The sequence below is a fragment of the Lycorma delicatula genome, chromosome 3 (assembly GCF_047948215.1).
Source record: "Lycorma delicatula isolate Av1 chromosome 3, ASM4794821v1, whole genome shotgun sequence".
In the NCBI taxonomy this organism is placed as follows: Eukaryota; Metazoa; Arthropoda; class Insecta; order Hemiptera; family Fulgoridae; genus Lycorma; species Lycorma delicatula.
In genome coordinates this window covers 87,453,633-87,479,397 of record NC_134457.1, presented here as the reverse complement: position 1 = coordinate 87,479,397, position 25,765 = coordinate 87,453,633, and the positions used below count along the sequence as shown (strand labels likewise).

The 25,765-nt window shown below is 29.9% G+C and overlaps 1 protein-coding gene across 3 annotated transcripts in view; it reads right to left on the bottom strand.

Annotated features, from left to right (window-relative positions):
- Positions 1-25,765, bottom strand: part of Eps-15 (Epidermal growth factor receptor pathway substrate 15) — a 190,279-nt gene that overhangs the window by 88,429 nt on the left and 76,085 nt on the right. For all 3 annotated transcript variants that reach the window (XM_075360152.1, XM_075360150.1, XM_075360151.1), the window contains exons 6-9: positions 23,286-23,396; positions 20,795-20,968; positions 14,270-14,436; positions 12,155-12,314 (exon numbers count right to left, since the gene is read on the bottom strand). In XM_075360152.1, coding sequence (XP_075216267.1) covers positions 12,155-12,314; positions 14,270-14,436; positions 20,795-20,968; positions 23,286-23,396 — 612 coding nt within the window. The remainder of the gene's footprint in view (positions 1-12,154; positions 12,315-14,269; positions 14,437-20,794; positions 20,969-23,285; positions 23,397-25,765) is intronic.

Here is a 25,765-nt window from a genome sequence, read left to right as displayed (position 1 = left end):
TTTTAGGAAATTCTAAGGAAGTAAAATCTATGATGACTATTAATACATGTAAAAACACTAGCAAAACAATAATAATAAAGTTAAAGCATGTAACTCCAATGAATATTCAAGAGAACTCCAGAGGATATGAATAAAAAAAAGACAATACTTCAGAAATCTAGATGAAATGATGAGCTTTAGTGTGGTGTGTTTTAGGAGACAAAAATGCAGATAAACAACCATTTATCTTTAAGTATGTGGAAGTGACCAATAACGATGACTGAAAAACGTTAAACTAATAAAATGAGGAATGTAGAAAAATTCAACAGAATCATAGCTAAAGATTACAAATATGAACAGCAGAAAGAAAAGAGCAGATTTAAAAATACCCAGTATACATTTTTTTTTCAAGTAACAAGTTAAAATATTCATTAATAATAGTAAACAATCTTTAATTAAAAAGGTACTACATTAATTTATTTGTATATGTTACTGGTCTTTGAACACATATTTCATAAAAATACTTAAAATACATTTATAAAAATTACTGTATTCAGTTTTGTGGAGGAAAAAAATTATAAGTGTTTTTTTTTTAAAAACTGCAGTTGAAATTGTACATTTAAAAAAAACATACAGCGATGTGGATCTTTATTCCTAAAATAGCCTTAATTTATGAATTCAGAAGCACACATCTTTCGCAGGTTTATAATGATAAATTCAAAAAGAAACTAAACAATGCAATAATTCAGAGGTAGACTTTGTTTGTAATAATCAAAATTAAAGAAATTTTGATGTACATCATAGTAGTACAAGATCCAGCAGCTGATTTCTGCAGGTATCTATTTTTTTAATGAAACTTGATTTAAATGAATGATTAATGATAACTTAATACATTACTGCCGGGTTGCCTAGCAAAAATTAGCCGCAATTACCTTTAATTAAATATATTGTAATTAATTTATTTTAACAAATTGCAACTACATTTTTTTAAGTGAACTGAACATAATTTGAAAGAAAATGATGTGAAGAATATAAAAAAAATAATGGTTGCCAGCTCTCAGTCGGCCACAACCTCCAAGTTGCCAGGTGTAAACAAATATGTTATTGTTAATAACTTAAGCTCATCGTGTTTTTCAAAAAATTATATACTAAATTGAAGTTTAATTTTTTCTCACACGATAACACATGGTTGCCTGTAAAAAAAATGGTCGCAAGTAGTGGTTGCCATTATTTGAACTAATTACTTTCAGTCTGGATGAGTGTGAATGAGAGAGAAGGAATGTGTGCACTGCTTCATGTTGTAAATAAGAACGCATGTGACTATCATATACAGAAAAAATTAACTTCAAATTTTTTTGTAAAACACAATGAGCATAAATAATTGACAATAATAACCTGTTTACACCTGACAACCTAGAAGTTGCGGCTGACTGAGAGCTGGCAACCATTTTTTTTTACATTCTTCACATCATTTTCTTTCAAATGAAGTTTAATTCACTTAAGAAAAATATAGTTGCAATTTGTTGAAATGAATTAATTACAATATATTTAATTAAAGATAGTTGCGGCTAATTTTTGTTAGGCAATCCGACAGTTATGTATTAAATTATCATTTATCATTCACTTAAATCAAGATTAATTAAATCTTGATACCTATTAATTAAACAGATACCTGCAGAAATCAGCTGCCAGATCTTAGACTACAGTAACGTACCTAAACTGACAACTAAATGAACAAATTAACAATATTTTCTTTCAAGCATTATGAATTTAAAAAATAAATAAATTGCATTTATAATCTTAATTTGTTTTTTTTAATCATCAAGAAGTATACATGAAGACATTCCAGTACTATGGCACATAAATGAAACGCTTCTTTATGATCGTAACATAAGAAATCTCACACACGGCAGAATTACAATTAACAGTTTAAATCAGATAGTATTTCAGAGAGTTAAATTCTCAGATTCAAAAGTTTACAGGTACGTATAACAAATTCTAAAATTAAAGGTATCCTTAGTAATTTATTTTCATAATAGATATAATAACTTCAACCAAACTTAAAAATGTACACTGAGCTATGAGCTAACATTCCTTTCAAACTAGTACCTTGGTTATCAAACTGCAATTTTTTTCCACTTTTATTGCAAAAAAGCAAGAATTATTAAATGTATTAAAAAAATATATATCTGTTATTGAGCGAAGTGAGCGTATGTTGTTTGTTTAGTTTATGTTCACTCCTTGTACTGACGAATCGTATGTGTTTTGTAATTTTTATTTTGCATTAAAGAATCTAATTTCTCCACCTTAAATAAATGTTGTTCTTCATTTTCTCATGAAATCTGAAGTAGTTTCATCAAAAAAAAGATTAAAAAGTGGCGGTGCAATAACAAATACCTTTAAATTTTCTGATCTTTTTTTGAAAATAACAGACATAAAAAAAATGTTAAAAAAATACTATACATCAAATATTGCCTGTAAAATATTAAATAACAGAATAACAGAGCTAAAACCTGTTCTGCACATCTTTCATATTTATTATCAACAGCATATTTATGCTGTTGATAATAAATTGTATTAAAGCAAGTTTGAAATAGTAATCTACAGAAAGGGAAATCACAGTTTCACAAGTAAACATGTTTATAAATGACAATATGTTATAGATAGTGTGTGTGTTTATAGTGACAAAACTATACTGAAAATACTGTAAGTGTTTAGAATAGACATTTCTATTCTAGATTTATTTCTGCTTGAAACAATAGCAACAGACAAAATGTTTTGTGAAAGTATTTTCAATAATGATCTGTAAATATCCCACTTTTCAAACACTGTTCCAAAAATGTCTGCAGACAAGTATGAATAACACAAATAGCAGATCTCCCCCATGACTGACTCATGACAGATTTTTTTTTATAGATCTGGAGATAAAATATTGCTTATATGTTAAGGTCTATTCAGAAAATAACCGAACATTTTTAACTATGCACCAACGGAGATATTTAGTGACATGCCATTAGTAGTAATGCGTTCCGCATGACCTCCTCTGTAACCACATGCTCTTGGATTGTTGTATTTCATTTAGTTTTCATGTTATTGTTATTTGAGTCCAACATGTTAAGTGTTTTTAGCAATTTTTTGATGGTTGATCTTGTGTCTCAATGTCATAGCCATAAACCCAGCTTTTGTCTCCCATAATGATCCTTTACATGAATATTTCATCGTCATTGGCTTGTTCAAGAAGTTGCCGAGAAATGTCTATTCATCTGCTGTTCAGTCATCAAATGAGGAACAACCTTTGCTGCAAATCAATGCATCTTCAATTTTTCAGTCATTATGTCAAGGCATGTTCCAATTGAGATGCTAACTTCTTCTGCAAGTTCTCAGTCAATCAACGATTTGCACACACCAGATCGTTGATTTTCTGAATGTGGGTGTTATCAGTTGAAGTCAAAGGCCTTCCTAGTCGAGGGTCACCTTCAATTGACTGATGACCACTTTTGTCGGAAATTTGTCAGTAACTTCTTGAACAAGCCAATGACAATGAAACACTCTTGGAGAAGAATTATAGAGAAATGAAAGCTGGGTTTACGACTATGACATTGAGACAAAAGATCAATTATCAAAAAATCGCAAACATGTTGCACTCAAATAACAATAACACGAAAACTGAACGAGGTACCAACCATCCAAGAATGTATGGTCTTACAGAGGAGTTATATGGAACACAATGTTGCCAACTGCATGTCACTAAATATCTCTGTTGGCGCATAATTAAAAATGTTCGGTTATTTTCTGAACAAACCTTGTGTAAATACAAATGTTTTCTCCAACGAGTTTTCCTGCTACTGTCGAGTTTGAGTGTGTGTGTCAGGGGAGCAAATGCAATTACCGCTACCGGCTTGCCAGGCCTGATGCAACTGTAAATGTAAATGTACTAGTGAACATGTAATCTGGAACAATTCGGATTGACTACTCCTGAGACATGTGGTTAATTAAACCAAGCACCAAAGAACACTTGTATCCACAGTCTAGCAGCATCCAAATCCATATTAAAGCAACTGGTTTTACAAGGACCTCAGAACTCTTGATTTTGGAATTATATATATATATATATATATATATATAAATAATTTTAACCAATTAATTCATACCATTCTGTCATTCTACCCTGTAGTACTATGGTTGACATCACTGTAACAAGTCAACCCCAAAATATTTTTTCTACATGTTTATTGCTTATAATTTTATGTTATTAAAAATACCACTCACAATCTACTCCAACTTATAAGACACACTGTAATAAGAAACATGACTAGCCTGCTAAATTTGTTGCTGTCACTACTATTAAGACATTTAGCTTTCATCATTTCATGCTGCAGCTATAGTCTAATGATTTAAGAATAAGTCTATCACTTGTTGAATGGATGTTTTATTTTATATACAAGTCATCTTCTCTCTAATAAATAAAAAATAACTCCCTTCCTATATATTATTAATTATGAAAGTAACTCCTCTTATGGAGGTCTAGACAAATAAAATGGACAAAAGTCACCTAGTTTGTTGATAAGAAAATCAATGTTGCCTCTGACTGTGAAATTCAAGCAATATGTTTTATAGACAAAAAAAGATTGGTCTTCAAAAAGACAGTTTAAATTTATAGTCAACAAGTTGCTACACACAATATTAAATGATGAATTAAGATGATGTATAAAAATATTTTCAAGGGTTTTGAATTGTAGAATAAATATGGATGGCAAAGATCATTTTGGATGACCATTGTTAATTACCAATAACTTGAAGAAGCACACTGGTGATGAAAAATTTATTAAAAAAAATTTTATAGGAAAAATAATTCACAAGCTTACTGTAAAACACTCAAAAGTTGTACAAAACTGAAAATTGACAGTAGGGGTGACTGACAAAGGATTTTGAGTTATAACATGATAGTATGGGTACAACTTCTGCAATTGTGATATAATGTGCTAATTTCATTTGAATGAAAATTTCAAATGAAACTGTTCAATCATTCACCAAATAATTTAAACTTATCTTCAAGCTACAACCTGTTCAATAAGAAGAAAGGTTTTTTACACAGCAATCAATTTATACGTAATGATGAATAGAAATTAGCTGCCAACCACTGGTTGAACAGACTCGAAAGAGTATGACAATGGTATCCTGAAGTTTGTGTTTTATTATGAAAAATGCCTTGACTAGGCAGTAATATATAGAAAAGTAGAAAAGTTTACCAAACATTTAATTATAATATTTTCCAATTAAAAATGTTTGTAATCAATTTATATTTATTTTCACGAGAACCTTTGTGATTAACTATGCAAATTAATTGAGAAATGCATTCCTTTGATAATTGAAGGAAATATGTATGTAACTATTACAAGGCTAAAATAATGATATTTAGCTGTTATGATGAAATGCTAAAAAACTAAATAATTTTATTTTTCAGTTGCTGGCAAGGTAAAGAATTAGCTGGAGCAATTCATTTAATTATATATGAGAAAATAGAAGACAGACTGAACAAAGTTATTTCATTTTTACTGATTTCTGTTATTTTTACAACACTTTTTCGTACATTTTATAAAGCTTACAAAACTGCACGCATAAAATTAAATTAAAGCGGAAATATATTTTTACCCTGACCAATTAATTGTTAAATTCTTTTCAGTTACAACAAATAAAATAAAAAATAATATACAAATTCAAAGTATATCCAGTTATATTAATCATATTAATTTTCAATAAAAGTAATATTAATTTAACAAAAATAAATCCTAGTTGTACAAATATGTAAAGGGTGATTCAGGAGGAAGGTGAAATAATTTGGGAACTGATTCTAGAGCTTGAAATAAGGAAAAATTCATACAAGCATATATCTGAAAACGCTAGTGAAAAATTTCATCTGGATTTCAGTTCCCCCCCGTAGTGAAATTAGGTCATACTGAAATTTCTAAGGCATTGCATAAGGGGTCAACTTGATGGTTTCTTATGGATTTTTAACCAGCAAAAGATTCCAGAACTGCATCTGTTTTCATGATATCTGATGTAAAACAAAAGAATTTAGTGATAAAAAGATGTTTTTTAAGATTATAAGTATAATAACTTTGTTAAATGATTAATAAATAAGTAGATTTTATTATCAAAACTTGTAGAGAATTTAATTCTGAGAAAACTGATGTAATAAAAGTATATGAAAAAATCAACTTTTATTATTAAAAACAAAATTACAAAAAAGTGATGAATTTGTAAAAATAAAAAACAATTGTTTTAGATCTTAGAGAATGTAAAATACTTTTAATTCACTTTAAAAAAATAATCACTGTGGTTTATACTGTATTTTTTTACAATAAATCTTCAAAAATTCCACTTATTTATCTTCACATTCCTTGATGAAGTCAGCAGCATTGAGAATAAGTAATCAGTTTATGATGTGTGTCTAATTTTTGCTTGTATGTCTCGAACTTCATCCATCCTTACAAATAGTAATTTAAAGGAATAAGGTCCAGTGATCTAGGTGGTCAATTTATCAGCCTTCTACATCCAATTCAGTTACTTATTAAATTTTTCATCTAAGAAAAATGTTGTACTTAATGTCTTACTTCATTCGTGAAATCCTTGCTAGAAATTTTATTGAACTACAGTATGTATGTGGGTTTTTCTTCAGACCACCAAAGTGAATTCCTCCTATGTTATTTACTACATTACAGGTAAAAGTAGCTTCGTCCAAAAATAGTATGAATAGAATTAAGTTGTAATTAATGTTAGCCCATTGACAAGCCTGCAGTTGTCTGGCATGATGACCAAGCTGGAGGTGTTGGACTTTATGAATATGATAAGGATGCAGTCTGTGAGCATGTAAAGTCTAAATTTATTGTGCTAAAAACAACTGCTTTTTTAATTTTTACTAATTCATAACTTTTTCTGTAAAGTTTTGTTGTTTTTTTATTGTTTTTAGTAATAAATGTTTTTTTTTGTTTTTTATAGTTATTAATCAGTTTTCTCAGAACTAAATTTCTACAAGTTCTGATAACAAAATTTATGCATTTAACAAAATTATTGTACTTCAAACCTAAAAAACGTGTTTTTGTCACTGAATCTTTCTGTTTAATGTTGGATATTATGTAAACTGTAGATCATTTATGGGATCCATTTTATTCAATTTTTCAGGTCTAAAAACTATAAGAAACCAACAAGTTTACTTCTTATATAAAACCTAATAATTTCAGTATAACCTCATTTTACCACGGGAACATATGTTTGTATGAAGTTTTTCCATATTTCACTCTACAATTAGTTCCCAAATTATATCCCTATCCTCCTGTTCTCAAATTACTTCCCTTGCCTCCTGAATCATGTATATATAAACAGGATTTAATTTTATTACATATCACTTAATATAAATGCGCTATTGTTAACTCCTCTGCTAATTACTTAGCAGAATATTTAGATTAACATTCATTAATATCATTTTAAGTTACACATCAGGTCAGGTTACTTTAATATAACTAACAAGGTAAAGAAATAATATATTTTACTGGATAAATAACATTATTTTATTAAAAAAGAAAATATTTTGAATTTTAGCTTGAAAACACAATTTTTAAATGTCAAGTAAAAAATATAAATACACTTATACCCCAAAAAAATTATGCATACAATGAAGATCTACTGAAAATCTTGTATATCTTAAGTTTTCAAAACACAAGAAGCACATAATGAAATATTTTTTTAATTATTTGTTAATAAATCAACTTTCATCTCAAGACCACAAAATGAAAAATATTTTAACAAAAGATTACTGTTTTAAAAATCTGTTTGTAATTTTAACTTAATTAAAAATGTTACTATGATGGAAGCACCAAAATTTATTAAGATTGAAAAAACAAACATTAATTTTCTATAGCATTATCATCATTAACAACTTCTGCCTAAACTAGTAATTTCTCTTAACAAAATGTACAATATTGTTTCCTACTTTTAAGTCAACAAATATCAGAACATGACTACCATCTTTAGCAAATAATATTAATAATACAATTATACCCATGTAATTTTGTCCAAGCTTCTCTCTACCAAGCGGATTAATTTAAAATTTGTATTTATTTTCTAGATTCCTCTTTTGGTTCAATTGTAAGATTATTGCAGTAACTATAAAATGAAAAATATTTTAAAGCACAAAAATTATACTCTATATAATAATTTAAGGAGAACTGTAATTTTATTTTTCAACATCACATTCTTAGTAAAGGATCGTTATAGTATAATGATAATTGCTTACTGAAATTTTAACTCAAAAATTTAGAAAATTAGTAACAAAAGTTAGTAAAAATAATAAATATGCATACATCCTCATTCCAAAAAAACCTTTCTTCACTCAAAGCAGCAGACTTTACATTTTTTTCACCAACATTCATTTTCTCCTTTTTATTAAAACACACGGTTTCTTGTCTTAATATTTTTTGCAAATGGCTTTTTTTCATACAGACTGTTATTTTGTAGATAAATACATAATTAAACAAAATTAAATCAAATACATAATTAAAAAGAAACTGACAAAAACATGCTGTCATAAAAAAATAATAATGCTTTTACATCTGTTTGATAAATTTATTTTCTTTATTTTCAGAATCAGATTATTGATTAAGTTGCTGATATTTGTTTGAAATTTTATGTCAATTGGTAATGGTAGTAATTTAAGTAGTGATATAACAAGTATTTTATTTTGTTGTTTAATTTTTTTTTGAGATGGTTTAATTTCATTCATGAAATTTTTCAATTGAATTTATAAATTAATTACTTTTTGATCAGCTAAGAAAACAAAAATGTAAAATACTATGTTCAAATTCCCTTCAAGAATTACCCAACTCAAATCTATCCATGTACAATTCAATAATAACCATCTACCCATAAATTAATATGATTTTGTTTAAAAAAACTGCAATGAATTAATCTCATTATATCAATATCAAACCATATTTCATCATTGTTGTTTCAACTATTCCTGATACAAAGCAAAATATGAAGATATACACACGTGCATGCATGTTCTGTTTTTACACATGTAAAAACAGAATTTTGTAATTGGTATGTTTTATTTATAGACTCAAGTGATATAAACATTGACAAATATTATGAAAAAATTAGTGATGTATATGTTCTTTTACAAATATGAATACTTTCCCTCAGTTACCTATCAGCAGCAGTTGGGAAAATAATTATGTACACATGCCACCATGATGTAAAAGACAAGAAATAAGAAATAGAAAAATAAAAACCAAAACCTAATCTGGCTTCTTTAAAACCAAAATGGCGGTTTCCAAGTTGGTCCAATTTCCAAGTAAACTTGAGAGGTTTGAGTTCCCATGTGTTTTTTTATAAATTTTATTCTTTTCTTACATATATAATAATGCAGATTATATTTTATGATACTGACATGGGGAATCAAACCCAAGGGGGGCTCAAAAAATCTTTAAATGGAGTTTACTCTGAAATGTGGACAACGCAGAAAGTGCAATCTTGAATTTAGAGAAGGGAAACCCCTTCTAACATCCTGCAAAATGGCATCAATAATCTCCATTGTATGCTGACCACCTGCACTTTTTAAAGAAAATTACTTTAGTACAACTACTAAATGCTAGCAGTAAATAGTATGACAAAGTAAAACTGCAGATAGTATTTTTAACATCAATGATCTAAACCATCGATTCATTAAACGTGGTTTTAGCTATTATAATTTATCCTAATTTTACATTTTTTATTAGAGAATTACAGTCCCTGAAACATTTCAGGACTTTTGGAATTAACAAGCTCAAGTAAAGCAATTTATTGTATTACTGAGGATTGAATTTTGTTTTGATAACGAATCTTAAATAGTAATGAATTGATAAATGTGTCTTAAGAAGTTGAGTAATATACAATGAAAATTTTGAAAAAGAACTAAAAGTTAAAGTAGCAATAAACAGTAATTACAATTTTCTTTTAGCAACAGTAAGCACAAAATGTTAATATGAGAATAAAGAGTCAAGTTTAAACAAAAAACATTTTTTTTTAATGAAAATACATCAATGAGAACACATTGCATTTATGTTAATTAGCATAACCAGAATGGTTGTAGGCAAACCAATACAATACGGATTGTAAGTCACTTCCAAAAACAACAGCTATTTTCAAGATTAAAAAACATACTTTGCCAGGTTTGCAACGGAAAGTAAGAAGTGAAGTGGTTTCCCATTCAAATATATTGCTGCACATCAGCATGCCAAGCCAATCAAAATGTAGTTGATATTCTGTCCTACAACTGACACTTTCATTCCATTTACCAGAGGGAACAGCTGTGTAATGAAAATTATTACTCTGAAGAGAAAGTATCTCAGATTGATGCCTCTTGTCACCAGGTACTTTAAACGTGTCATAATCTAAGAAAAAATGAGATGGATAGTGTAGATGAATTAATGTACTTCTTCCTGTTAAGCGATGCACGTTTTCATTAAGATTTATGCTCCAAAGTAAATCTCTTCCAAAACGATTTCTCAATTCTTTTCCATTCCCAGCGACATTTTAGAGTTCCAATCGGCTCACATTTTCTTTAAGATATTCATAATTTTAACTCTTTCAGGCCCTATATTTTTACACCTTCTATTGATCCTTTTATCACTATTTTGACCACCTACTGCAAAGATTTATCCCACTCAGTTTGCTTTTCTATTCCAAATTGTTTTATTTATGCTAAAATTTTCATTCACTCTTTCCTTTTTTTTAGTGTCCATGTTTCACATCAATGTAGATATCTATTCCTAACATAACACTAAACAAAGCACTTCTTCAAATCTAAACCCTTTTTATGATATTAATTACAATTTTTTTTTGTATTAAATACTTCCTTAACCATTTCTATTCTTTTTTTTTTTCATTAATATGATATAATTTTAGCATGATACATGTACCTGCTAATTAAATTAGACGTGGTCTAATTTAATTGTTCAATTCTTCCTTACTTAGATACATTATGTACGTGGCTTCACTTAGTAGGTAAACCAACTTATAACAAATAAACATTAATAAAAAATAAATAATAATTAGAAGGGGGTATGGAAAGATTCGAGACTAGTTCCACTGAGAAGAAACTACTTTAAATATATACGTGTACACACACTCTCACTTCAAAGTAGTCCCCTTGCACAGCAATAGAGCATTCTGCCACTTCTAGAATGTGTCCTGGAAGTCCACTTTTCAAAGCGTGGCAAGTATCTTCTGCAATTCATGCTAGATATCTGCAGCACCCTTTAAGTTGGATTTTCAACTACGGGAAAAGGGAGAAGTCTGCAGGTGCCAAATCGGCAAAGTATGGCACATGCCTGAAGTGAGATCATGTTGTGTCTTGCGACAAACCCACATATGAGAAAAGAATGGTGAGAGGATGATGCATTGTCATCATGGAGCATTCAGTTTTTGCCATAAACTGGTGAATTTTGCCAAATATCCACACTCAGCCACATTAAAACCTGGCAGTAGAACTTGCTACTGACAATCTGACCACTGGGGATGAATTCTCCATAAACAATGCCACAGCATTGAGCTTTTTGAAGGTCTTCCTGATCTTTCATCTTCAAATGATGTTTTTCTGCTCTTTAAGTACGCAAGCCACTCAAAACATCTCACAGAACTCATGGCAGCATCGCGGTAAACTTGCTGCATTGAGTGCAATATCTTGTTGGCAGATTTTTTAAGTTTGACATACTGTTTGCCCTTTGTTCAAGTTTGCTGTTCATATTGGAATCGCAAAAGTGGTAATGCACATAGTCACAAAAGCATGAGCTGCACAGCTACCAATGAACAAAGTACATTGTCTCTTGGCCCACTGATTTATGAAGGTCGGTGCTTTCTGTAAAGGTGCACGTGCTGCAATTTTTTGCCATGTTACAGAACTAGTCTTGAAACCTTTTGATACCACATCGTACATGAAATAAAAGATATCTAAAGCACAACAAGAAAAAAAAGCAAATATATTTATTTACAAGTAAGAAAGTATGTTCTTCTACTCCCTCACAAATAAATGGTAATGAAGTAAAGCGTACTGTAGTACAAGGGTAGTAGTGTATGATTACTTATCAAAAACGTATTTAATATTCAGATATAATTACAAGAAAAATGTAATACTTACAGCAACTGAATCAGGTTTGCTTCGAAATGAAGGAGGAATCATATCAGGTGAAAGAACTGTAGGTGGATCAGCACCTAACAATTTCTGACCTATTAACCACATTGCCAACGCAAACTGTTCACTGTTTAATTTCCCGGTCTGTTTTATATCACACAAGCCCCTAAAATAGCATTTATAAACATTGTCATACTAATGGATGTAATAATGTTAAAAAATTAATATTATTCATAAGTAATATTAAAACAAATTAAAATCTAGTAATTATTTCATTGTTAATTTTTTAAAACTAAATCCTATACAACAAAAGGTTTATATACACAACTTGTTACATAATTTTGTCAATATTTGTAAAAAGTAAACATAACTATTCCATATTAACGTTAAAGGAGATGTTAGAATATACATACATAAAACCATATAGACGATGACTTACAGACTGAACAAGAAAAAAAGATACCGGTGCAGAACAGAAAATTTTAAGTCATTAATGTTCAAATTGAAGGCTTATTTATTAAAGAAAGTTCAGAAGAAGAATCCCAGGCAACAGCAATTTTTCCCAGGAAATGATGTATAATAATAAATTAAATACATCAAAACAAAAAGAATCCATGTTCTGACAAGTTATTATTAAATAAATTTACCAGATTTATGCTGTATAGTGTAAAATAAAATAGTAGATTTCTTGTAAAGCAAAAACTAGCAAACTGATGAACAAAATAATGCAAAGCAGAAATTATTAACGAGCAAGATTTTTTTATTAGTGTTAATGTACTTGTTCATATTTATATTTTCAGTTCATTTTTTTAATACATTTGCAACGTGTTAAAATGTTTTACAGCAACTTTTACGTATTTCACTCTTAGTTCAAAAAAAAAAAGAAAAATCAACACAACTAATGTAAAAAATAGTTATATGGTAATTTTATTTTCTGCAAGATAATAATTAGGTTACATCTCCAAGATTTGCACTTTTTTACATGTGCTAACATATGTTGTGATCATGAAGTCTATAATTCAGTATTTATCCCATTTAAGATCATAGAAGATGAATGATTGAATTTTATTATAAATCCGAATTGCTTAAATTGTCACTATAATTTTACAATTGCATAAGGTAAATCATTTCAAATTTTTTTTAAATTTATAATTAAAACGAATGCAGAAATAAATAGAGAAGGGATATCACTTTATTTATGAAATGATATCTCTATACCTGAACAAATACAACCAGCTTTTGGTGAAGAGGAATTATTAAGCTTAATAATGACTGCACGTGCAATATAGTACAAGCTATATAATCTGTTTAGAATTTATCACAATAATAGTTTGAAAGATTTTATAGCAAAAATCGCTTTATAGTACTTATGTAAAAATTATCATGACAATATCCCAGTTGCCAATCTTTAGCCACACTCTTTAAATTACATCCTTCAAATCTGCAGAGAATACTCTGATAAAGTTCATAAATTACTGTACAACCTTCTACTAAAAAGTTTCTAATTATTACATACCAAATACTCATCACGTCTCTTATTCCTTTGCCTCCAACAAACCATGCTACAAAAAAATGTAGAATAAACATTTCCTAAGTAAAAAATATACTTCAACTTTTGTTAAGTAAAAGCAAAATATGAATTATACCTGCTGATCTTAGCTACTCACATATACATCACTAGTGAACAGACATGAGCTGTACTAGTCAAGTAAATTTGTAATAAATACTTGCAGGTTAGCTATGGCTGTGATAGTAAACTTTTAAGGATGTAGCAAGAAACCCACAACTTTTACTTCAAGAGGACAACAAACCTGATAATTACTCGCACTGACACAATAATAAACTAATATATACTACTGCTTTATAACAGAAAAAAAATTAAGCCATTAATACAAGAACATAAATTTCAAATTTTGAGTTGAATAATGAAGAACTAAGACTTGTCAAGAAAACTCATATGAATATCAAGTTAAAAGAAACAGAACCCACTGAAAGATGAGCTTATAATAGTAAAAGCCAATTTAATTCCAGATATAATCTAAATAATAAAAATTATTAACTTATGGCATGTAAATCATGTTAGATATTAACAAATAAAACCAAATATAAACAATCACTGACCATATATGAGCTAGAACAGGCTGAGCTAATCCAGATTTTAGGAAGACATCCTTAACTTCATTACCAGACACATAACCATCTTTGTCAATATCTGTCTGAACGAACAGCGTATGGTATCGCGCTCTCTCAGAATCATTCACCACCCACCTCCCACTGTCCACAGCAACCTGAATTGAAAAATTATTTTAAGAGATGTTGGTTATTTTTATTTAAAAGTATGTTATCAGTCACTTAATTTAATAATCTGAATAATTTATTGACAAAACCACTGATCAGTTAGATGACCATTCATCATTAATAGCTCTACATCCTCTGTTTACTGAAATGGTTACAATTTTAAACAATAGATTATTTTGAACCACCAGAATGTGGTGTTCATAAGATTTAGCTCACTTTCCAGTTTACTATTTCTTTATTTTAATTTAATATTTAGTCTAATACTAGCTGCAGGCTCCATAGCTAGGTTCTCCAAGTGGGTTGCATCTCAGAATGCTATTATTAGGTATCCAAAATTGATTGCCTCTTGTGTAAAAATGTTTTTTTTTTTAATGATAAAAATTGATCATGGAAAAGCAAAAAAAAAGTAGTTGTCATAATTCAGTTGTCATAACACCCTTGCTCATTAGGAAATAAGTTTTAAGGTGGGTTACCATCACTGCACTTTCTAAAACCAAAATAACTTAAAAATATCTGCTTCCATTTTTAAACTCTTCTCTTAAATAAACAAAAATCACTGTTCCACTTATCAATCTAGACCAACCAAAATTTCAAACTGATATTTGTTTAATGATTGATATGACTGTTTAACTGGTTGATATCTTCCATTTGCAAAAAAGTCACTTCCAGCAAATCTCTAACAATATCTTTTAAAGATTGCACTCTCAACATTTTCATCAAGATCCATAACATCCATATGCAAAGTCACTCACTACGAGAGCTGGAAACTTAAATATAAATCAAATTAATTAATTTATTATTTATGTATTATATTCAAATTACGAAACAAATTATCATAATATGAAATTAACCTTCTGACAAAATAGCAATGGATTCTAAATGAATAATCGATAGTATTTATCTTCAATATTGATTTATGTTTATCAAACATAACTGCATTTTAAGATCTGCTAAAATATTGAATGACTAAATTACAGTAGTCAAATTTATTAATTTCTTTTATAATTATTATTACTGTTATTTATTGTTTAAACATTTAAGAAAAAATCTTATGATTTTTTGACGAGCAGTAAATTCGATCATGTATGCATGTTCTCAGCTACAGGGAGATACACACAGATAGACACACATACAAATGCCTTTTAGTAGGGTAGGATTTCTTAAACTGAAATTTTTTATTAAATTAATATATAAACATGTTGTTTGATATGCCTAAAATGAATCATTCATATTTTTACCTACATTCAACAACTCAGATTCACTTTTAATGTAGGCATTTTAGTGTTTATGTAACAATGTATTAAATCTTTTATATTTTATAAAGGTCCAATAAAAATTAGAAAATAAAAAGGTAAACAGAGGCAGAGTGATAAAAATGAAGTGGTAAGGATGTTCAATTTTACTTATTATTACAGAAATCAAATTGTCCAAAGCACAATCAAGCGTGTCAGTCATTTTAGTGGAGAGAGTAGCAGGAATTTTGTTTTTTTTTTTTTTTTACAAATAACTCAATGAATAGGTTATGAAAAAATAATTTAAGTTAGTAAAATTTTCTTTAATTCTGTCTTGACTAATTGACTGCTTTAATTGATTCTTGTTCAGTTTTGACACTATGACAAAAATTACAAATAACATAAAAATAAAAAATTTTATAAATAAATATTAATGCAAATAATGTGAAATATAATACATGTAATATTTAATTATTTTTTTAAAAAAAATTTTTTATACATTTTTTTAAATTTAATATAAATTAAATTAACTGACAATGTTATAAAATAGCTTCCTTTTTTGACCTTTTGAAAAATTTAATTGTAATGCTCTATTTCTACAATTAACTAAAAAGAATTCAGTCTCAGTAAATCAGATTCCATTTTAAGTTAACACTAACCATTTCCTGATCAATTAAAGTAAAACTAAAAAAATTGGTCAAAATATAGCATAATATTCATTGTATCCACAATATTTTTTTTTTAAAAACTTTAATGTCAAAAAAGTTAAGATTTTTTCTTTTGCAGTAAATATTAAAAATTTATTTAAAATATTTAACAATAATCATCAAGGATGAATACGAGGTCTTTATAATCCCAAAACACTATTAAAATCAATTTACCAGCCGACTCATAGGTTTTGAATTTTTTTCTAGCAGGCTAATAAAGATTTTTTAATTTCATACTCTGACAATTAAATGCCACTCAAAATGACAAATCAAAGTTTCATTATGAAATCCAAAAAAGCATTACTTCGCCTAAAAACCATCATTTGAATTATGTACAAATGTGAATTCAAGTATCTGTGGTTTTGAATCCACCATACAGGAATATACAGCGAACATATTTTGCATTAATTCACCTTATTATAGATAATGGAATGAGACAGTGCTGATACTGTCACTACAAATTTCAACAACTTTCTAAATTTTTATATATCTGTCTTTATGAGTCATTAATTATTTCTACAGTCAATCAAAACTTACACCAGTCTTCCCCAACAAAGAAAGTTAGTGAAACTTGTTCTGCCCCAATTTCAACTATTCAGTCCACTTACAAAAAAAAAAAAATAGATGGTTTTTACACTTTTAACATTGCCAAATGAATTTTGGACAGTTTTACACCTTAACAAAATAAAAATCTTATCACATTACACTGTTCTGCCACAGTACATGTTTTAAGTAGTCAAAATTTTTCAATAAACAAAAGAGGTTATGGTAATAAGTTAAAATATATGGTAAAGAAGTAATGGTGTGGTAGAATTAATATATGGTAACGAAGTTAAGGTAATGGAAATTCTTTTTGAACATCCTGACCCCGTAGGGGAAGGCATCCTCCATGTGATGATTTCAGTCGCTATGCCATCCCCTTCGCACCTAGCTCTTATCAGCTTTACCGGCCATAACTTTCCCAGTAGCTGTTCTTTTTGAACAGCTAATATTTTCTGTCAGGGGTGTCAATTTGAATGTCAACAGTTTCAGTTTACTCTATTAATATAAATATTTTTTCAGTTGTTGCTGTTTATCTCAAATTGTTGAACTTTTATTTCATGGAATGATACAGTGCACCAGATAACTTTGGCACTGCGGAATAGCCTTTCAAACAACAAATTAGGTATTTCAGATTCTCTGTTTACATTTTTTTTTACAAAAATTAAAAATTAATTTATCCAACATTAAGAGATTAATTCATTCAACATAATAGATTATGTGGAAGTGCTGCATCAGTATGACCAACAAAAAGTTTGTGCAAAAAAGTATTCTTCTACTGACTGTCCTGTTTATTTAGTTTTTTGTGCAGTTTGAAGCTTAAAAATATGAAAATTTATATCCTTACATCATATTCTTGAAGGGGTGGTACAAGAAATCTAAAAATGTTCAGTATGATGCCTGGTTGGGTCACGTGAACTATTGAATAGCATTTTTCCACTCTAGCATATTTAACATCACAAAATGGTCTCCGCTCTGAAAATTTTTAACCCATTTTATAATTGTGTTTCGTGATTAAATAATCCTATTTCTGCTAAGAAGTGGTTTCTGTTACGAACGTAACACAACTTTTACACTATATAAAGCTCATTGTATACTTGCTATTGACAGGCTTACTATGGAGAATAATCAAAGAGCAACATCTCCATATCTTAAATTCAAATTTACAACATTTAATAAAATTATACTTTAATAATATACACTTCCAACATAGTTCAATCCAACAGTGTTGAGTTGAAATGGAGAATATTAATATTTACTAAAACTCATTGCACCATCTTTAACCTTGTCAACTTAGTTCAGTTTTTCCTATAAGATTTCTTTTAGTTCTTAGTTATTATTTTATGAAATAAAATGTGCTGTTTATAATCATTTTAAAGACATACGAGGTGTGTGAGAAAAGTAATGAGATTGGTAACACTGTGTCTATTGGTCTGTGCTAGACTCTGTCCTTCTGTTCATCTGTGTTTCATTCAAGGTCATTCAAGGTCTGTGTTCATCTCTTCTACATGCTCAGTACGAGTTTCAATTCCATTCAGCCAACACATTATTTTTGACAGCGTCTTCAGTGAAGTTGTGTTTTTGTTGTTATGAAAATGGAGCATCAGAATTTAGAGCAATATTGTGCAATCAAGTTTTGTGTTAAACTTGGGGAATCCGTGAGTATGATCTCTGAAAAGTTGAAGCAGGCCTGCGGGGAACATTGCTTATCAAGAGCACAAGTTTCCCGCTGGCACAAATCATTTTTGAAAGGCCAAAAACAGGGAGACCTTCAACTTCAAAATCTGACGAAAACATTGAGCATGTGAGGGTTCTTGTGAGATCAGACCTTCATTTAACAATAAGGATGATGAGTGAACAGTTAAATTTAAACACTTTCACCGTACATCAAATTTTGACAGACGATTTGGACATGCAAAAGGTTTGTGCAAAATTTGTACCGAAAAACCTCAACAGAACAGAAGGACAATCAAAGAAATGTGTGCATTTATTTTCTTCAGAGGATTGACAATGACCAAGAATTCTTCAATCGTGTGATCACAGGTGATGAATGCTGGATATTTCAGTACGATCCTGAAAAAAAGCGACAAAGCGAAGAGTTGCACACTCCATCATCTCCTCGACCAAAAAATGTTGAATGAGCAAATCAACCAACAAAATCATGCTAATATGCTTTTTTAACAGTGGGGTATCATGCATAAAGAATTTTTTGCTCCAGGACAAACTGTCAACCAAGTGTTTTTACAAAGGTGTCCTTGAAAGGCTCAGGAAAAGAGTGATTCGTGTGAGACCAGACATTGCAGACAAGTGGATGCTTCATCATGACAATGACCTGTGTCACACGGCCATTTCCAACAGGGAATTTTTTACCTCAAAATGCATTCCTACGGTTCCTCAACCCCCCCCTATTCACCCCTATTGAGTCCTTGTGACTGTCTCCTTTTCCTGAAATTGAAACGTGTCTGAAAAGGACGTCATTTTAGAACTCTGGAGAGCATTCAAAAGACTGTGACTGACCAGTTAAAACCCCTAACAGTTGAAGCCTTCCAGCGCTGCTACCAGGAGTGGGAACAATGACTCCTCCAGTGTATAACTGCCCAAGGGAACTACTTCGAAGGAGGATAATATTGTTGTTTGAAAAAAATAAAAACTCACACACCACATATGTCTGTTATGAAACAAGTTATTTATTATAAGTAAAAGCAACGAGCTTTATTGAATTAACTTTTTTACTTTGAACATTTTAAATTAAGCTTTTTTTCTTCAATTTTTTTTCTGTTATATATTTTTACTTATTTTGGATAGTGGACCTTAGTTCTTTGCACTAGCAAGATTCTTCCAGACTGTTAATTCACTGGTTTCAAACAGTTTCTTATAATCCAAAATAAAGTTATCATAAAAGGAATGTATTTTGGTTAAAATTGAAGATATACAAAGGAATGAGTCATGAAATCTTAAACCCCCACCAAAAAAAAGACTTAGAGAGATTGTTCTGCTACATCATGTCACTCACTGCAGTGAAGTAAAAAGAAACGAGCTTTTAAAAAATGTATGACATACAATTAAAAACTAAACTATATACATTTATACTACGCTGTTTGGTTTATTTAATTCCAAAATATATTACATTAATAGTCACCAATGAATTTACAGAAAAATATTTTTTTCCTAATATATCTAAAAAATGAATAATAATTAGAACTAATAGTGAGAGAAATAATTCATTCATTGGTCAGAAACAATGGCTATCAATTGTTACCATATGATAATTCTAAAATAGGCAATGCAACATTAGCAGAACATGTTTGCTTATAAAAGAATATACACATCAGTAATTTAAAAAAAAAACTGAAAAAGATAAAAGTATTATTTACTAAAATCACACATTTATGTGTGACTTGTTTATAATAAAAGGATTAATGAATATTTTCAGTCAGCACAAGACAGGTGTTCAGATTTATAACTTAAAATTGTCCAACTACAAGTGAATTAATCTAGTTACAAACATTATCTCATATTCTACATCACTGAAAAGGACGTCATTTTAGAACTCTGGTGAGCATTCAAAAGACTGTGACTGACCAGTTAAAAGCCCTAACAGTTAAAGCCTTCCAGCGCTGCTACCAGGAGTGGGAAAAAATGACTCCGCCATTGTATAACTGCCCAACTTCTTCCATTTGTATAAATCATGTTATTAGAATTAATTACTTCAGTCTTCTTCCCCCTCCCACCAACTTATTAATCAGCAAATCTTTTACTAGTTTTCATTGAATATAAATGTTTTTTTTGTTTTTTTTTTTAATAAAAGTAATACTTTTTAAAATCTCAACATTTCATCTTTTAAATAACACACGATAAACACTATTTACCTTAGGAAGTTCACTAGATTGTGCTATAGATACAGTACTGACAGGCACTGCTGATACAGGAATAACTGGACCTGAAGGAATTGAATCTTTTCTTTTACCAGGAGGCATTAACTCTGGAGGAAGCACATTAGGAATAGCATACTTCTCCAAAGCTTTGTAAACAAGGTGCATAGCCTAAATAAAAAAATAAAAAAATTAAATTTGCAGTTGAACTTGTTATCCTTAGAAAATTAATAAAAAAAATATTTAAGATATAATTTACTCTGCCGATCGCCATGATGGTGATAGTGACTCAACCTTATATCTACTGGTCCCAGGTTCGAATTCAAATAAGGCATGGCATTTTTTGTGTACCACAAATTTCCATTTCTATAATCCCACGTACAAGCTTCTCTGCAAGCTTCTGTAGTGAATTAATTCATCAAGCAAAAAATTAAATTAAATAAGCCTGCAAAAAGAATAGGACGTCATTAATAAGATTGCAAAAAGTTGCACTAATTGTTTTTGGATCTGGAATCCTGTGATTCAGAAAACGTATTTAATATTCTATTACATCAGCTGTAGCATTACAATTACACACACCCTAAATGAATACCCTAGCACTGTATTCGTCTGTTGTAAATAAGTGCACTACTTCAATGGCAAACCAATTATATACAAACTAAAATTTACACAAAATCTTTGCTTGTATTGTTTCTAAATAAAATTAAATTGTTGTCTTTGTTTTATTCAACTTATCTTACACAATTTTGTTCAGAATTAAATTTTTTATCATTTTTATTAAACATTTTTATATGCTATTACCCATTAACAAAGTTATTATACGTCAAACATAAAAAACAGGTTATTTTACTCCAATTTATTGGTTTTCACCTCATATTTCTCAAAAACTACTGCAGATAGGGTTCTGGGACCTACTTTATTCAATTTTTCAGGTCAATAACAATAAGAAATCATTAATTCTGCCCCTTAATTAATGCCCTAAAAATTTCATTGCAACCACTGGTGTAGCTGAAATCCAAATGAATCTTTCAATAGCCATAGCATGCAAAGCATTTTATTTTAGACTGTATTTTTTTATTAACATTTACCATTATTTTCATGAATGGAATAGGTTATGAAAGTCCTGGGAAAACTCTCTCGCTCTCTCTCTCTCGCTCGCTCTCTCGCTCTCTCTCTCTCGTTCTCTCGCTCTCTCGCTCTCTCTCTCTCTCTCGCTCTCTCTCTCTCTCTCTCTCTCTCTCGCTCTCTCGCTCTCTCTCTCTCTCTCTCTCTCTCTCTCTCTCTCTCTCTCTCTCTCTCTCTCACTCACACTCACTCACACTCACACTCACTCTCTCACACTCACTCACTCACACTCACTCTCTCAAACACACTCACTCACACACACTCACTCACACACACTCACTCACACACTCTCACTCACACTCACTCACTCACACTCTCACTCTCACACACTCTCTCTCTCAGTGTGTGTGTATGTGTGTGTGTGTGTGTGTGTGTGTGTGTGTGTGTGTGTGTGTGTGTGTGTGTGTGTGTGTGTGAACAAAATGTCTCTATACATTTACAATCTTTTATATATATATATCCTCTATCTTTAGAAGAATAAGTTACCAAAAGATGAAGAAAGATATGCTAGAAAGGAGTGAGAAAAAGATGTAGTCTGTCCAAATTTCATCTCAACTTCTACCCATTTTAAGAGTAGAGTAATTAACCAAGGCGAATAAATAAAATTGTCAAGATTTGCCAATTATACGGTTCTTTTGAAGGAAATCAAAAATTTGTTAAATGAAATGGATTTATTATTATGAGAAATTCAATTTGAAAATAAATAATTGAAATTAAGGTAGTAAGGTGGGAATGACAAAAAGGAGGATAATGAGGAATCAAAGTTTAAGATTAGAGAACATAATGTACCAGAAAATTACAGAATTCTGCTAAGGAATAAAATTACAAGTAAGTCAAAGTAAGGTAGACATCAAAAGCTGAGTGGCACAAACAAGAAATGGTTTTGTGTAAAAAAGAAGTCTGCTAGTATCAAATACAAATCCAAGAATTAGAAAATTTTTCTTGAAAAGACTTGTTATGGAACATAACACTTTACAGTAGTGAAATTGTAATGCCTCTCCTTTTCTCAAAGGAAAAGAAAAAGGATCAATAAAATTCAAAGGTAACAGTTTTAAGCAAAATAGGTAGGGAAGAAATTTATAGCAGAATCCTGTAAATAGATGATCTATAATTCTATCAACCATACATTAAGATGAAATTTAATTAATCTGGTAAAAGAGGGATGAGTTGATGGTAAAACCTGAAAAGGAAAACAAAGATTGAAATTAATATAACAGGCAACTGAGAAAGTAGAATGTAATAATAACGTTGGGTTAAAAGTTTATGACTGAACAGAAAGAATAGCTTAATTATTATCATTAATGAACATCATGTCTTGAAAGATAGCTGCAAAAAAATCTTAAATAAGAAAAACTTAACTTACTACAATAAATTCATGACGATCAAGACTTCCATCCTTATCCATATCTGCTAGATCCCATATTTTTCCAAGAGTGTCAAATGGTAACTTTGAATCTACTAATAAACCCTTAACCTAAAAATAATAAACATCATTGGCAACTATTAATCAACATTATTTTAATAATCAACTTTTCAATAACGAACTTAAAATTACGAACAGACTTGAAAAATAATACTGATATTTTTTTATATATTAGCTTTCAAATATAAATTTTTCTTCCTTCATCTGGAGTTTTCAGGTACGAGTTCCAGTAAGGCAAGTTATTTTACAAATGGCACATAATCCATTGCCAATCATTAGTATTTATTGTGAGTCAGCCTGATCTTGCTAAGTAAATACATACATATAAATAAAATTTACACTTATGAATAAAATACATTCAAACAAAATTGTAACATTTAAAAGACAGAAAAGAAGATATATATTTCAGATTATTATTATTATATTAACATTTTCATAAAATATTTTACTAGAAGTTAAAATTTTTGTTTTATAATAAACAGATGTCACACTACATATAATTAGAAAATATTTTATGTAATCAAATTTTACCAACTTTTATCATCAAATACAGGCGCCATTGATAAATTGTTTAAATAACCAGTTTATTATTATTTTTAATAATATAGAAATGATAATCACTAGACTAACCAGGCAGTTAGTCAAGTGGTTAAACTTTTCATTGTAAAATTAGCTGATTTTCGAAATCAAGAGTTCTAAGGTTCAAGTCTTTGTAAAGGCAGTTCCTTTTATATTGATTTGAATGCTAGACTGTGTATACCAGTGTTCTTTGGTGGTTGGGTTTCAATTAACCACACATCTCAGGAATGGTTGACATGAGTCTGCTCCAGACTATATGTTTACCAGTACATTTACTGCACTAGGTCTGAAGATGTAGCAAGCCAGTAACAGTAATTGCATTTACCATTTATTATTACATATACATACACCAAGACTTGGCAGCAGCTGGAAAACTGGTTGGAAAAAAAACAAACAATATAGGAATGATATTTGATTAAATGCCTACAACAGAAAGGATAGGAAAAAAGTAATATTCCTATCACAATGAAATAAATTTTGGTTCTGTGTGTTTAGTTGAAAGCAGTTTAATTTTGTTACTGACATTTAATATGAATGTTTGGAATTTGCTCAACTAATGAACACAATGACAATGTATTCCTGCTAGTGTGTGGTGCATTCTACCGGGAACCTGGAAAAGTCGCAATGAACATGTTTTGTATCTTTACGAAACTGAAGGTAGTGTGTATGGAGTATCAACAAACACACTTGCCAGTTGAATATCAATATGTGTGTTGGTAGAAGGCTGAAAAATTTGAACCTCAGCTTCGTGAACGTCATAAATTACCTAAATAACTGGGCATTCAAACCATCAAGTGTTGTTATTGAACAGGGTATGGGTCTGAATGCAGTAGGTCAAGTGGAATAATTTCATTAGAGAAGTACATGACTATATTGAGCAGCACAGGCAAGGTAAAATTGGGGGAAACACTATGGTTGTTGAAATCAATGAGACACAGTCACACCTCTCTTTTGAGAGATGAGATGCGCCCAAAAGAGAACAATGGGTTTTCAGCAGCATTTGTTGAAAAACACTGAATGTTTTATTGTGAAAGTTGCTGACAGATCGATTCAAATTCTGATATGTTATATCAAAGACAATGTTAATGATGCAAGCATATTGTATTCGGATACCTGGTTTGGTTTATTTATCAAACCGATGCATGGGAAATGAAAGGTTTTCACCATTATACTGTGAATCATCAAGTACCATTTGTTGATCCTCATACAATGCTCATACTCAAACCATTGAACATTTATGGGGAGTCACAAAAACATTGATGCTGGAATAAAAGGCACAGGGGATTTGCCAGGCCCAACATGTAATCTTACTTCACCGAATGCATGTGGTATCACATGATAGTGAATGAGTACCTGTTCCAGAAAATACTCTAAGCAGTACAGGACACTTGCCACTGGAAGTTGCCACGTAGCAGTCAGTAAGTTTTTCGTGATTTTTTAAGTTGAAATAATGCAGCAGCCTGTAAATTAATAAACAAAGAAAATCGTTCAAAAAAGCCATCAATTTGGAGGGAACAAGTGGTGGTGCCAGTATTCGATAAATGTACCAAATCTTACTGAAAAAAGTTTCGTAATTCATTACGGTATAAAAACCAACAGAACAAAGATAAAACACATACAAAAAAAAAGGAAGCTGACAACACAGTTGTAGGTTTTTCCTGTCATGCGGCTTTTTTCTGATGCACAGCTTACACACACAACTTAATTTAAAATATTTATCATTTTATTTAAATAAAATATTTTTTGTTTATTTAATTCAATGATTCTAACTAAAGCACGCACACATACCATATCTCATTTGCACGGAAGTGGCAGTAGTAGCAATAGCCACTTTAAGTATT